Source organism: Saimiri boliviensis, chromosome 12, assembly GCF_048565385.1.
Source record: "Saimiri boliviensis isolate mSaiBol1 chromosome 12, mSaiBol1.pri, whole genome shotgun sequence".
NCBI lineage: Eukaryota > Metazoa > Chordata > Mammalia > Primates > Cebidae > Saimiri > Saimiri boliviensis.
In genome coordinates, this window is record NC_133460.1 from 20,685,703 (window position 1) to 20,698,044 (window position 12,342).

The following is a 12,342-nucleotide window of genomic DNA, read 5'->3' on the forward strand; positions in this document are numbered from 1 at the left end:
CAGGAGAGGAGATGCGTTTGGGCGTTCAGGTTGAGTCCAGCGCCCTTGTCTGGCTCTTTAGGCCCCTTTCTGGAAGTTTCTGTGGGGCATGGAGATCAGAGTGGGGAGGTCACACACTGCCCCGCTAGGACTGGGGTCTTCAGATGCTCCCAAGGAAGGTGGAGGTGGGTAGGGTTGGAGGAAGGGGGCAGGCCTTACATGTGGGTGCAGAACTGGAAAAGGAGGAAGAAGAACACCACCACCAGGAAGCCCACCAGGATGTGATGGAAGAGTCCGGGGCTGGAACCTGCTAGACAAGCAGGACCCTTAACTCCCTTCTGATGGCCCAATGGGTGGGTTCGGGGCTGCTCTCCTCCAGGACCCAGCGGGAGGGAGGCCCCTTCTCAAACTGGTTCATACCTGAGTTAATGAACATGACGGGTTTCTCTCCAATAAACTGGGCCACAGCCAGGAGCCTGGCTTTGTCCGAGTCTGGATAATCGAAGAAGTCAGGTCTGTCTAAGAAGCTTGGAGACTTTGTCCTTAGGGCCGACGCCCTGGCACGCTTGGGTCTGGGTGCTAGGACCCAAGCAAAGTCTGTGACAATGGCCAAGCAGACCCCTGCCTTTAATTCTTGAAGCAGGGGCTGACTTGGGACCCTGTGAGACCACCCAGCCCTATTGCGGATGTGGAGGGCCTTGATTTCCCTCAGGGTCAGCTGAGTGCGCCACAACAAGGCTCTCGGTTGTTGGGGGATGGGTGGGACAGGCAGGATGGGAGAGAAGAGTGGAGAGAAAAGGGGAGGGGGCAGGGTTGGGTTCTCAGTCCCTAGGCGGGCATCACTCTTTATGTCCCAGAGCTGCCTGCCTTCCTGCTGCTCCCAAGACACCTTCTTACCAGTTTCGATGGCCCCCAGCACAGCCAGCCACACCCACACCAGCAGCTGTGGCCTTAGCCTCATGACTCCTATCATGAGGTGGGGGCTCTGTGATGTCACAGCCCAGAGCTGTTCTGATGGCACTATGGGGTGAGGGGAGAAAGTGCCAGGAGCTGGGACCCCTCCCTCATCCTTCACCCTCATCAGAAGAGGAGAGGAGAGGCCTTCATCCTCCGGAATGTAACTGATGATAAAACCATAACGGCCGGGCGCGGTGGCTCAAGCCTGTAATCCCAGCACTTTGGGAGGCCGAGGCGGGTGGATCACGAGGTCAAGAGATCGAGACCATCCTGGTCAACATGGTGAAAGCTCGTCTCTACTAAAAATACAAAAAAATTAGCTGGGCATGGTGGCGCGTGCCTGTAATCCCAGCTACTCAGGAGGCTGAGGCAGGAGAATTGCCTGAACCCAGGAGGCGGAGGTTGCGGTGAGCCGAGATTGTGCCATTGCACTCCAGCCTGGGTAACAAGAGTGAAACTCCATCTAAAAAAAACAAAAAACAAAAAACACCATAACGGTGGCAGCCCCAGCATTTACAAAGAGAAGGGATGGTGGCAGGGCCATCTTGCTGAAAGCCAGAACTAAGGGAAGCTTCAGGCACAGTTTGGAGTGGCAGCACAGGGCCACACGCCTCCAATTACCCCTTGCTTGCATCAGCCACAGTAATATTTGTTTTATTTCTTCTCTTTTCTTTCTTTCTTTCTTTTTTTTTTTTTTTTCTGGAGACAGGGTCTCCATCTGTCACCCAGGCTGGAGTGCAGTGGCATGATCTCAGCTCACTACAGTGTCCGCCCCCTTGGTTCAAGCGATTCTCCTGCCTCAGCCTCCCAAGCAGCTGGGATTACAGTCACGTACTACCACGCCTAGCTAATTTTTGTATTTTTAGTAGAAACAAGGTTTCACTATGTTGGCCAGGCTGGTCTCGAACTCCTGACCTCAGGTGATCCGCATTGGCATCCCAAAGTGGTGGGATTACAGGAGTGAGCCACCGTGCCTGGCCTATTTTATTTATTTTCAGAGACAGGGTCTCACTGTGTCACCCAGGCTGGAGTACAGTGGTGTGATCACAGCATACTGCAACCTCGAACTCCTGGGTTCAAGTGATCCTCCCACATCAGCCTCCTGAGTAGCTGGAACCACAGGCATGCACCACCATGCCTGGCTAATTTTTGTATTTTTTGTAGAGATTAGGTCTTGTTACGTTGCCCAGGTTGGTGTTGAACTCCTGAGAGGTGATCCTCCAGCTTTAGCATCCCCAAATGCTGAGATTATAGGCATGGGCCATGATGCCCAGCAGGTAGCATTTATTGAACACCTATTACTATGCTGGTTGGACTCCATTGACTAAGTCCCTTGCACAGATTGATTCATTTACCCTCGGGCTGATCTTGGAGCCAGGTACTCCTTTTTTTTTTTTTTTTTTTTTTTTGGAGATGGAGTTTCACTCTGTCGGCCAGGCTGGAGTGCATGGCATGATCTCAGCTCACTGCAACCTCCACCTCCTGGGTTCAAGCGATTTTCCTGCCTCAGCCTCCTGAATAGTGGAATTACTGGCGTTCACCACCGTCTGGCTAATTTTTGTATTTTTAGTACAGATGGGGTTTCGTCATGTTGGCCAGGTTGGTCTCTGACTCCTGAACTCAAATGATCCGTCCGCCTCGGCCTCCCAAACTGTTGGGATTACAGCAGTGAACCACTGAGCCCAGTCCAGAGGCAGGTACTCTTGCCTCCCTTATACACGGGAGGGAATCACGGCACAGTGGGGAAAAGCAATGTGGGCAATGCACACTTTCTGGGGGAGGTGTTCCGTCCTGAGGCTCCCCCTTGCATCGTGTCCCCAGATCCAGGGGCCCAGGGATCTCCCCCATCCTCCTCCAAACCTGCCTGAGTGCTCAGCCGGGAACGACCCTGGGGTTAGGAACCGAGAGGAGTAGAGGCATCTCCCACTAGATGGCAGCAGCGTCCGCGCCTGAGTCCCGGCTCCCACCCGCGGGAAGGCGCAGCCGGGCGGACTCACCGACCTCCTCCCGCCTCTTCCACAGGTTGCATCTGCAGCTGCACGAAAAAGGAAGGCTGGGAATGGCCGTTGGGGATTTGTCAGAGGAAGTCCCCCGGCCCTTTCCGAGGCATATGTCTTGGCCAGCCACGGGGCCTTGGCGGACTCCGCTCCCTGAACCTCCGTTTCCCCTTCTGTGGCCGGCGGCTCCCCCGTGACCACCCGATCTCCCGTCTCTGCCACTCCCCACCAGCCATTTCCACTTCTGTGGCCCCATCTCAGCTCAGGACAGTTCCTTTCTGATTGGCAGGTGGGCTTGTCTATCACGGGCATGTCCCACCCCACCCAAGCCCAAGGACACTCCAGGGTCTCCTAAGTGTCACGATGAAGATGCGCGCTCAGCGGACTCTGCAGACCCAGTGCCACGACTTCCCCCAAAGCCAGGCGTGTGTCTGTGCACGCGTGACGTCCTCAGCAGCAACTGTGTGCAGAGAACGGGGGGGCTAGGACTCGGGGTACTCACCATGAACTGCTTCAAGTTCCTAAACAAGTAAAAAGCCCAGGGAGACAAAACAAAATGGGGTGCGGGGAAGAGCAGGGAAACTAATATGTATGGGACTGGCTCAAATGCTTCCCCTGTGCTGTGCTGGGGGCTTCCTTTTTCCTTTGTTTGTTTGAGACAGGGTATTCCTCTGTCACCCAAGGCTGGAGTGCAGCCTCGACCTCCTGGGCTCAAGCCATCCTCTAACCTCAGCATCCTGAGTAGCTGGGACCACAGGCATGCACCACACCTGTCTATTTTTGTTTTGTTTTGTTTTGTTTTGAGATAGAGTCCCGATTTGTCACCCAGGCTGGAGTGCAGTGGTGCAATCTTGGTTCACTGCAACCTCTACCTCCTGGGTTCCATCAATTCTCCTGCCTCAGCCTCCCGAATAGCTGAGATTACAGGCGCCCACCACCATGCTCGGCTAATTTTTGTATTTTTAGTAGAGACGGGGTTTCACCATGTTGGCCAGGCTGGTCTTGAACTCCTGACCTGAAGTGATCTGCCTGCCTCCGCCTCCCAAAGTGTTTACAAAGGGATTACAGGTGTGAGTCACCGAACTCAGCCTACCTTATTTTTTTTCTTTGTAGAGATGGAGACTTGCTATGTTGCCGAGGCTAGTCTCAAACTCCTGGGCATAAGTGATCCTCCAACCCTGGCCTCCCAAAGTGCTGGGATTACAAGTGCGAACCACCATGCGGGTCACTTCTAAGAAAGAGGAAGGGATTTAGCCAAAGCCATGGGGCATATGAGAGATGGCAGAAGGGACTCAGTAACCTGGTTTTTGGGCCAGGTGTGGTGCTCATGCCTGTAATCCCAGCACTTTTGGAGGCCTAGATGGGTGGATCACTTGACGCCAGGAGTTACAGAGCAACCTGGCTGACAACATCCCATTTCTACTAAAAATCCAAAAGAAGGTTGAGTGTGGTGGCTCACGCCTATAATCCCAGCACCCTGGGAGGCTGAGGCAAGTGGATCACCTGAAGTCAGGAGTTCCAGACCAGCCTGACCAATATGGTGAAACCCCGTCTCTACTAGAAATACAAAAATTAGCTGGGTGTGATGGCATGCGCCCATAGTCCCAGCTACTAGAGAGGCTGAGACAGCGGAACTTCTTGAACCCAGGAGGCGGAGGTTGCAGTGAGCCTAAATCACACCACTGCACTCCAGCCTGGGCAAGAGAGTAAAACTCTGTCTCAAAAAAAAAAAAAAAAAAAAAAAAAAAGGCTGGGCAAGGTGGCTCACACCTGTAATCCCAGCACACTGGGAGGCCAAGGTGGGTGGATCACCTGAGGTCAGGAGTTTGAGACCTGCCTGGCCAACATGGTGAAACCCCATTTCTATTAAAAAAAAAAAAAAAATTAGCTCGGTGTGGTAGTGGGCACTTGGGAGGCTAAGGTAGGAGAATCGCTTGAACCCAGAAGGCGGAGGCTGCGGTGAGCCAAGATGGTGCCATTGCACTCCAGCCTGGGTGACAGAGCAAGACTCTGTCTCAAAAAAAAAAAAAAAAAAAAAAAAAAAGCTAGATGTGGTGATGCGCACCTGTAGTCCCAGGTAGTTAGGAGGCTGAGGCAGGAGAATTGCTTGAGCCCAGTAGGTGGAGGTTGCAGTGAGCTGAGATCACGCCACTGCACTCCAGCCTGGGTGACATGGCAAGACTGTGTCTCAATAAATAAATAATCTGGTTCCCGATGCTGGGCCAGGGCTCGTGCCCCAGGCCCATGTGCAACTGCTCCTTGAGGTTAGCTGAGAGAAGGGACGCAGAGCCTATGGGCTTTGGGGTTGACTTTCTGTTTCCACAAATGCCTCAAAACATACGGCTACTATCTTTCCCAGAAAAAGGCTCTTTCGACCCAAACAATGCATTATCCGTTCACTCATTTATCCAACCATGAAATAAACATGCTGAGCTCCCGCTATGCACTGGCTGGACTCCATTTATGGCTCAGAAATCATCAGGGCATGGCCCCTGCCTTCAGGAATGACAAAAGAGGGAACTCACAGATGTGCATCATTCTAGTGTAGACGGGTAACTCTGGGTCATCTGCACCTGTGTCCACTCCCTCACCTTTAATGGACTCTTCAACCTCTTCCTCTTCTTTCTTTCTTTCTTTTTTTTTTTTTTTTTTTTTTTTTTTGTTGTTGTTGTTGTTTGAGATGGAGTCTCACTCTGTCATCCAGGCTGGAATGCAGTGCCATGATCTCTGCTCACAGCCACCTCCGCCTCCTGGGTTCAAGAGATTCTCCCACTTCAGCCTCCTGAGTAGCTGGGATTATACAGGCATCTGCCACCATGCCAGGCTATTTTTTGTATTTTTAGTAGAGACAGGGTTTCACCATGTTGGCCAAGCTGGTCTCAAACTCCTGACCTCAGATGATCTGCCCGCCTCTGCCTCCCAAAGTGCTGGAATTTCAGCTGTAAGCCAGCATGCCCAGCCAGTTCTTCAACCTCTTCTAATCTGGCTTCGTTCCCACCACTCCACTGAAGCTGCTTTGATCAAGTCCATGAATGAACTCATAATCTGCCAAATCGAACGGTTCCCTCTCTTTCCATTCCATCTGCCTCCCAGCAGCTGCACCTGTCCCTGACTCAGAGTCCCGGAGACACACTCGCCAATTCTCGGGACTCCTTCTCCAGCCAGCTCAGACTGGGGCCTTGTCGTGCTATCTATATTCACTGCCTAGGTGATCTCATCCATACTCGTGGCTTTAAATATCATCTATATGCCAGTGACTCATATAAATGTATATTTCCAGCCCAGACCTCTCCTCGGAGCTCCAGACTCCTGTATCCAGCTCCCTACTTGATGTCTGTTTGTGATGACCAAAAACATCTCCAAGGCGATGGATCACAAATGGAGTCCTTGGTTCTGCTACTCCAGGCCTGCTCTTCTCCTGTCTTTTCATCTCAGCAGATGGTTCCATCCTTCCTCTGGATGGTCTGCCCAACACAGAAACCTAAGAATCATCCTGGATACTTATCTCTCACCTAATTAACCCCAAATTGAGACCTGTTAGGCCAGGTTCGGGGGCTCACACCTGTAACCCCAGCACTTTGGGAAGCCGAGGTGGGAGGGTCACTGGAAGCCAGGAGTTCGAGGCTGAAGTGAGCCATGATCATGCTGCTACACTCCAACCTGGGTGACACAGAATCCCTTCTGTAAAAGATAAGAATAAAAATACCTGTTGATTCCATTTTCTTTTTTCTTTCTTTTTGATTTTTTTTTTTTTTTTTTTTTTTAGACAGCATCTCACTCTGTCACCCAGGCTGGAGTGCAGTGGTGCCATCATAGCTCACAGCAGCCTCGACCTCCCAGGCTCAAGCGATCCTTTGTCTCAGCTCCCCAAGTAGCTGGGACTGCATGCTGAAGTCACCATGCCCAGCTAATTTTTTTCTTTCCTATTTCTAACATTATTTTATTATTATTTTTTATTTTTAGTACAGATAGGGTTTCACTGTGTTATCCAGGATGATCTCGATCTCCTGATCTTGTGACCCGCCCACCTCGGCCTCCCAAAGTGCTGGGATTACAGGCGTTAGCCACCACGCCCAGCCCCAGCTAATATTTATTTATTTGTAGAAACAAGATTTCACTATGTTGCCCAGGCTAGTATTGAATGCCTGGGCTCAAGAGATCCCGCCTTGGCCTCCCAAGGTGCTGGGATTACAATGCCCAGCCTCAGTTTTTTTTTCTTTTTATTTTTTTTCAAGACAGTCTTCTTACTCTGTCACCCAGGCTAGAGAGCAGTGGTGAAGTCTTGGCTCACTGCAACCTCCGCCTCCTGGGTTCAAGTGATTCTTATGCCTCAGCCTCCTGAGTAGCTGGGATTACAGGTGCGCTCCACCAAGCCCACCTAATTTTTTTTTGTATTTTAGTAGAGATGGGGTTTTGCCATGTTGGTCTCGAACTCCTGGCCTCAAGCAATTCGCTTGCCTTGGCCTTCCAAAGTGCTGGGATTACAGGTGTGAGCCACTGCACCCAGCAATAGGTAATTTTTCAACCCTTTCCCTCCCTCTCCTTTTTTGGAGTCCCCAGTGTCTATTATGCTCACCTTTATGTACATAGGTACCCAGTGTTTAGCTCTCACTTACAAATGAGAACATGGGGCATTTGATTTTCTGTTTCTGCATTAATTTGTTTAGGATAACGGCCTCCAGCTGCATCTATGTTGCTGCAAGGGATATAATTTCATTCTTTTTTATGGCTGTATAGTATTCCATGACAAATATGTACCACATTTTCTTTATCCACTGTTGGTGGGCACCTAGATTAATTCCGTGTCTTTGCTATTGTGAATAGTGTTGTAATAAACACAAAAGTGTGAGTGTATTTTTGGTAGAATGATTTCTTTCTCTCCTTTCTCTCTCTCCTCTCTCTCTCTCTCTCTCTCTCTCTCTCTCTCTCTCGACATGGTCTCGCTCTGCCACTCAGGCTAGAGTACAGTGGCTTGATGCAGCCTCAGCTCACTGCAGCCTCAAACTCCTGGGTTCAATCGATCCTCCTGCCTCAGCTCCTGAGTAGCTGGGACTACAGGCGCATGCCACCATTCCTTTTTTATTTTTTGAGACATGGCTTTGCCATGTTGACCAGGCGGGTACAATGATATCTTTTCTGAATGTGCCATCCTTGGGCTGCCTCCCAGCCTTGGCACACCTCTCTGCCTGGAATACTCCTGCCCCCACGCTTGACCTGGCTAACTCCTCCTTATCCCTCAGGTCTCAGCTGAGACAACATCTCCTCTAGGAGGTGAGGTGTTCATCTTGGTTCCCTCCTGCCTCATAGACTCGAGTTCCGATGGCTTTCTGGCCATCCCCTGTCCCCATGTCAGTTTCTCTGGATGGGGATTGTCTGTGTATTTGTTTATCTTCCCTATGAGGCTGTGAAGTCACAGCCCATCGACCTTGGTCCTGGTTATATCCCTACAGTTTTTTTTTTTTTGTTTTTTTTTTTTTTACTTTTTTTGAGACAGAGTCTCGCTCTGTTGCCAGGCTAGAGCACAGTGGCTTGATCTTGGCTCACTGCAGCCTCCACCTCCCAGGTTCAAGCGATTCCCCTGCCCCGAGTTCCCTAGTAGTTGGAACTACAGGCACATGCCACCACGCCTGGCTTTCTTGTATTTTTGTAGAGACAGGGTTTCACTATGTTGGCCAGGCTGGTCTCCATCTCCTGATCTCGTGATCCATCCGCCTTGGCTTCCTAAAGTGCTGGGATTACAGGCACAAGCCACCACACCCAGCCTATCCCTACAATCTATAGTCGATGTCAACATTTACTGAATAACTGGGTGACTGATGCAAAAGCGTCCCGCCTCCAGACAAACCAAGGCTCAGCACTGTCTGTCATTTTCCTCTGCAACTGACTTGAGCTCCAGCCTCACTATCACCTACCTTCAACAAGTCTTTCTGGAGGCAAGCAGGGCTGGGTTTGAGCAAGCACCATGAGAAGACAGCATAGGAGACAGGACTCGGCAGGTTCCTGGACCAGATTGCCCTCCTCCCCCCACTGCAGGCCCCCTGTACCCAGGCCATGAACAACCTTGCTAAACTCACCAGCTCCCTTCGTCCTGCCTCCTTTCTTATCCTGGAAAGCCACAAAGGAAACCTAATGGTTGCCTTTACTTTAGAAATATTGGCCGGGCGCGGTGGCTCAAGCCTGTAATCCCAGCACTTTGGGAGGCCGAGGCGGGTGGATCACGAGGTCAAGAGATCGAGACCATCCTGGTCAACATGGTGAAACCCCGTCTCTACTAAAAATACAAAAAAATTACCTGGGCATGGTGGCGCGTGCCCGTAATCCCAGCTGCTCAGGAGGCTGAGGCAGGAGAATTGCCTGAACCCAGGAGGCGGAGGTTGCAGTGAGCCGAGATCACGCCATTGCACTCCAGCCTGGGTAACAAGAGCGAAACTCCGTTTCAAAAACAACAACAACAACAACAAAAAAAGAAATATTGGCCTGGTGCCGTGGCTGACGCCTGTAATTCCAGCACTTTGGGAGGTCAAGGCAGGCAGATCACTTGAGGTCAGGAGTTCGAGACCAGCCTGGCCAACGTGGTGAAACCCCATTTCCGCTAAAAATACAAAAATTAGCCAGGCGTGGTGGTGCACACCTGTAATCCCAGCTACTCAGGAGGCTGAGGCTTGAACCTGGGAGGTGGAGGTTGCAGTGAGTCAAGATCGTGCCACTGCACTCCAGCCTGGGCAACAGAGCAAGACTCCGTCTCAAAAAAAAAAAAAAAAAAAAAAACTGTATTATTTTGCTGGGCACTGTGGCTCACACCTGTAATCCCAGCACTTTGGGAGGCCAAGGTAGGAGGATGGAGTTTGAAACCAGCCTGGGCACCATAGTGAGACCTATCTCTATAAAATAAATAAACAAAAACAGATTAGCCAGGAATGGTGGTGCATACCTATAGTCCCAGCTACTCAGGAGGCTGAAGTGAGAGGATCGCCTGAGCCCAAGAGTTCAAGGCTGTAGTGAGCTATCATCTTGCCACTGCACTCAGGCTGGGCAACAGAGTGAGACCCTGTCTCAAGAAAAAAAAAGAAAAGACAAAAATATTTTAATGTATTCTTTGGAACAGGTAACCTATGTATGTGGCATGAAATTCAAAAGATACAAAAGGATGTACTTGAAAAGTAGGTCTTTCCTCTTCCTGACCTGTCTCCCCACAGGTAACCATAGTTAATAGTTTCTTTTGCGTATTTATTCTTATTTATATATTTTTAAATGTTTTCACTCTCTGAGCTTGTCAAGAGACACAGTTACCATTTTCTTGTGCAGCTTCTAGAAACAATGTATGAACAACTAAACAAACATGGCTAATCTCTTTCCCTCTCAAACAGCAGTATTCCAAGCACTATTCTCTGCACTGGCTTTTCTTCACCACCCCCCACCTCCCTGCCCCCCTCCACCCCGAGGTGGAGTCTTGCTCTGTTGCCCAAGCTGGAGTATAGTGGCACAATCTTGGCTCACTGTAACCTCTGCCTCTCAGGTTCAAGAGATTCTCCTGCCTCAGCCTCCTGAGTAGCTGGGATTACAGGTGCGTGCCACCATGCCCACCTAATTTTTTAAATTTTAGTAGAGACGGGATTTCAGCATGTTGGCCAGGCTGGTTTTGAACTCCTGACCTTGTGATCCACCCACCTCAGCCTACCAGAGTGCTGGGATTACAGGTGTAAGCCACCACGTCTGGCCTGCATTTTGCTTTTCTAAGTTAAAATGAAACTGTGAAGATGATTCTAGGGCCAGCCATGGTGGCTCATGCCAGTAATCTCAGCACTTTGGGAGGACGAGGTGGGAGGATTGCTTCAGTCCAGGAGTTTGAGAACAGCCTGCCTGGGTGGTAATATATAAGTGAGACCTTGCATATTGGAAAAAAAAAATAGATGATTCTAAACAAGAGCAAAACAGCCTCCTTTTTTGTGGCTGCATACTATTTCACTGTAGGGAATTACATTGTGACTGATTTAATTGGTCCCACTTCTGGGCATCTTCGTGGTTTTCAATCTTTTGGAACATGCTGCATTTAAGAATCTCGAACTTCTATCATTTGGCTCATGGATCGGCATGTCTTTAAGATAAAATCCTAAAAGTGGAATTTCTGGGTCTAAGGATGTATATATATATATATATATATATTTGAGACAGGGTCTCACTCTGTTACCCAGGCTGGAGTGCAGTGGAACAATTATATAGCTCACTGCAGCCTTGATCTCCTCGGCTCAAGAGACCCTCCCACCTCAGCTTCCTGAGTAGCTGTGACCACAGGCACACCACTAAGCCTGGCTTTTTTTTTTTTTTTTTTGAGACGGAGTTTCGCTCTTGTTACCCAGGCTGGAGTGCAATGGTGCCATCTCGGCTCACTGCAACCTCCACCTCCTGGGTTCAGGCAATTCTCCTGCCTCAGCCTCCTGAGTAGCTGGGATTACAGGCATGTGCCACCACGTCCAGCTAATTTTTTGTATTTTTAGTAGAGACGGGGTTTCACCATGTTGACCAGGATGGTCTCGATCTCTTGACCTCATGATCCACCTGCCTCGGCCTCCCAAAGTGCTGGGATTACAGGCTTGAGCCACCGCGCCTGGCCCTTTTTTTTTGGGTAGAGACAGGGTCTTGCTATGTTGCCCAAGCTGGTATTGAACTTCTGAGCTTAAGAAATCAGCCCACCTCTGTCTCTCAAAGAGCTGGATTACAGGTGTGAGTCACCACACCTGGCCCAAACACTTTGATTTTGCCCATTTTATGGGTAATAAGTGATATCTCAGTGTTTTTGTTTTGGTTTGGTTTGGTTTTTTTGAGACAGAGTTTTGCTCTTGTTGCCAGGCTGGAGTGCAGTCTCTCCATCTTGGCTCAGTGCAACCTCCTCCTCCCGGATTCAAGCAATTCTCCTGCCTCAGCCTCCTGAAGCATGCGCCACCACACCTGACTGATTTTTTGTATTTTTAGTAGAGACAGGGTTTCGCCATGTTGACCAGGCTGAGCTCAAACTCCTGACCTCAACTGATCCACACGCCTCCGCCTCCCAACGTGCTGGGATTACAGGCATGAGCCACTGCGCCCGGCCCCTCTCTCTTGACTTTACATTTCTCTTACTTTTTTTTTTTTTTTTTTTTTTTTAAAGAGACTGCTTCTCATTATGTTGCCCAGGCTGGCTTCACTCAAGCAATCCTCTTGCCGCAGCCTCTAGAGTAGCTGGGATTACACGCGCCACGCTCGGTTCCATTTCCCTTATTTAAAAAAAAAAAAAATTGCAGTGAAGTACACATAACGAAATGTACCATCTTGACCATTTTTAAGGGTAAGGCTAGGTGTGTTAGATATGCTCGCTTTATTGTGTAACCAGATTTCTCTTTTAAATAACAGCACTTACTTAGAGATGCCGACT

The 12,342-nt window shown here is 49.8% G+C and overlaps 1 protein-coding gene across 1 annotated transcript; it reads right to left on the reverse strand.

Annotated features, from left to right (window-relative positions):
* Window positions 1-160: 160 nt before the first annotated feature.
* Window positions 161-1,438, reverse strand: C12H16orf92 (chromosome 12 C16orf92 homolog). The gene is made up of 2 exons (XM_074382002.1): window positions 400-1,438; window positions 161-286 (listed from the first exon to the last, which is right to left on the reverse strand). The coding sequence occupies exons 1-2, from the start codon at window positions 1,058-1,060 to the stop codon at window positions 195-197; spliced, it is 753 nt and encodes a 250-aa protein (XP_074238103.1). The 5' UTR covers window positions 1,061-1,438; the 3' UTR covers window positions 161-194.
* Between the last annotated feature and the right edge of the window lie 10,904 nt (window positions 1,439-12,342).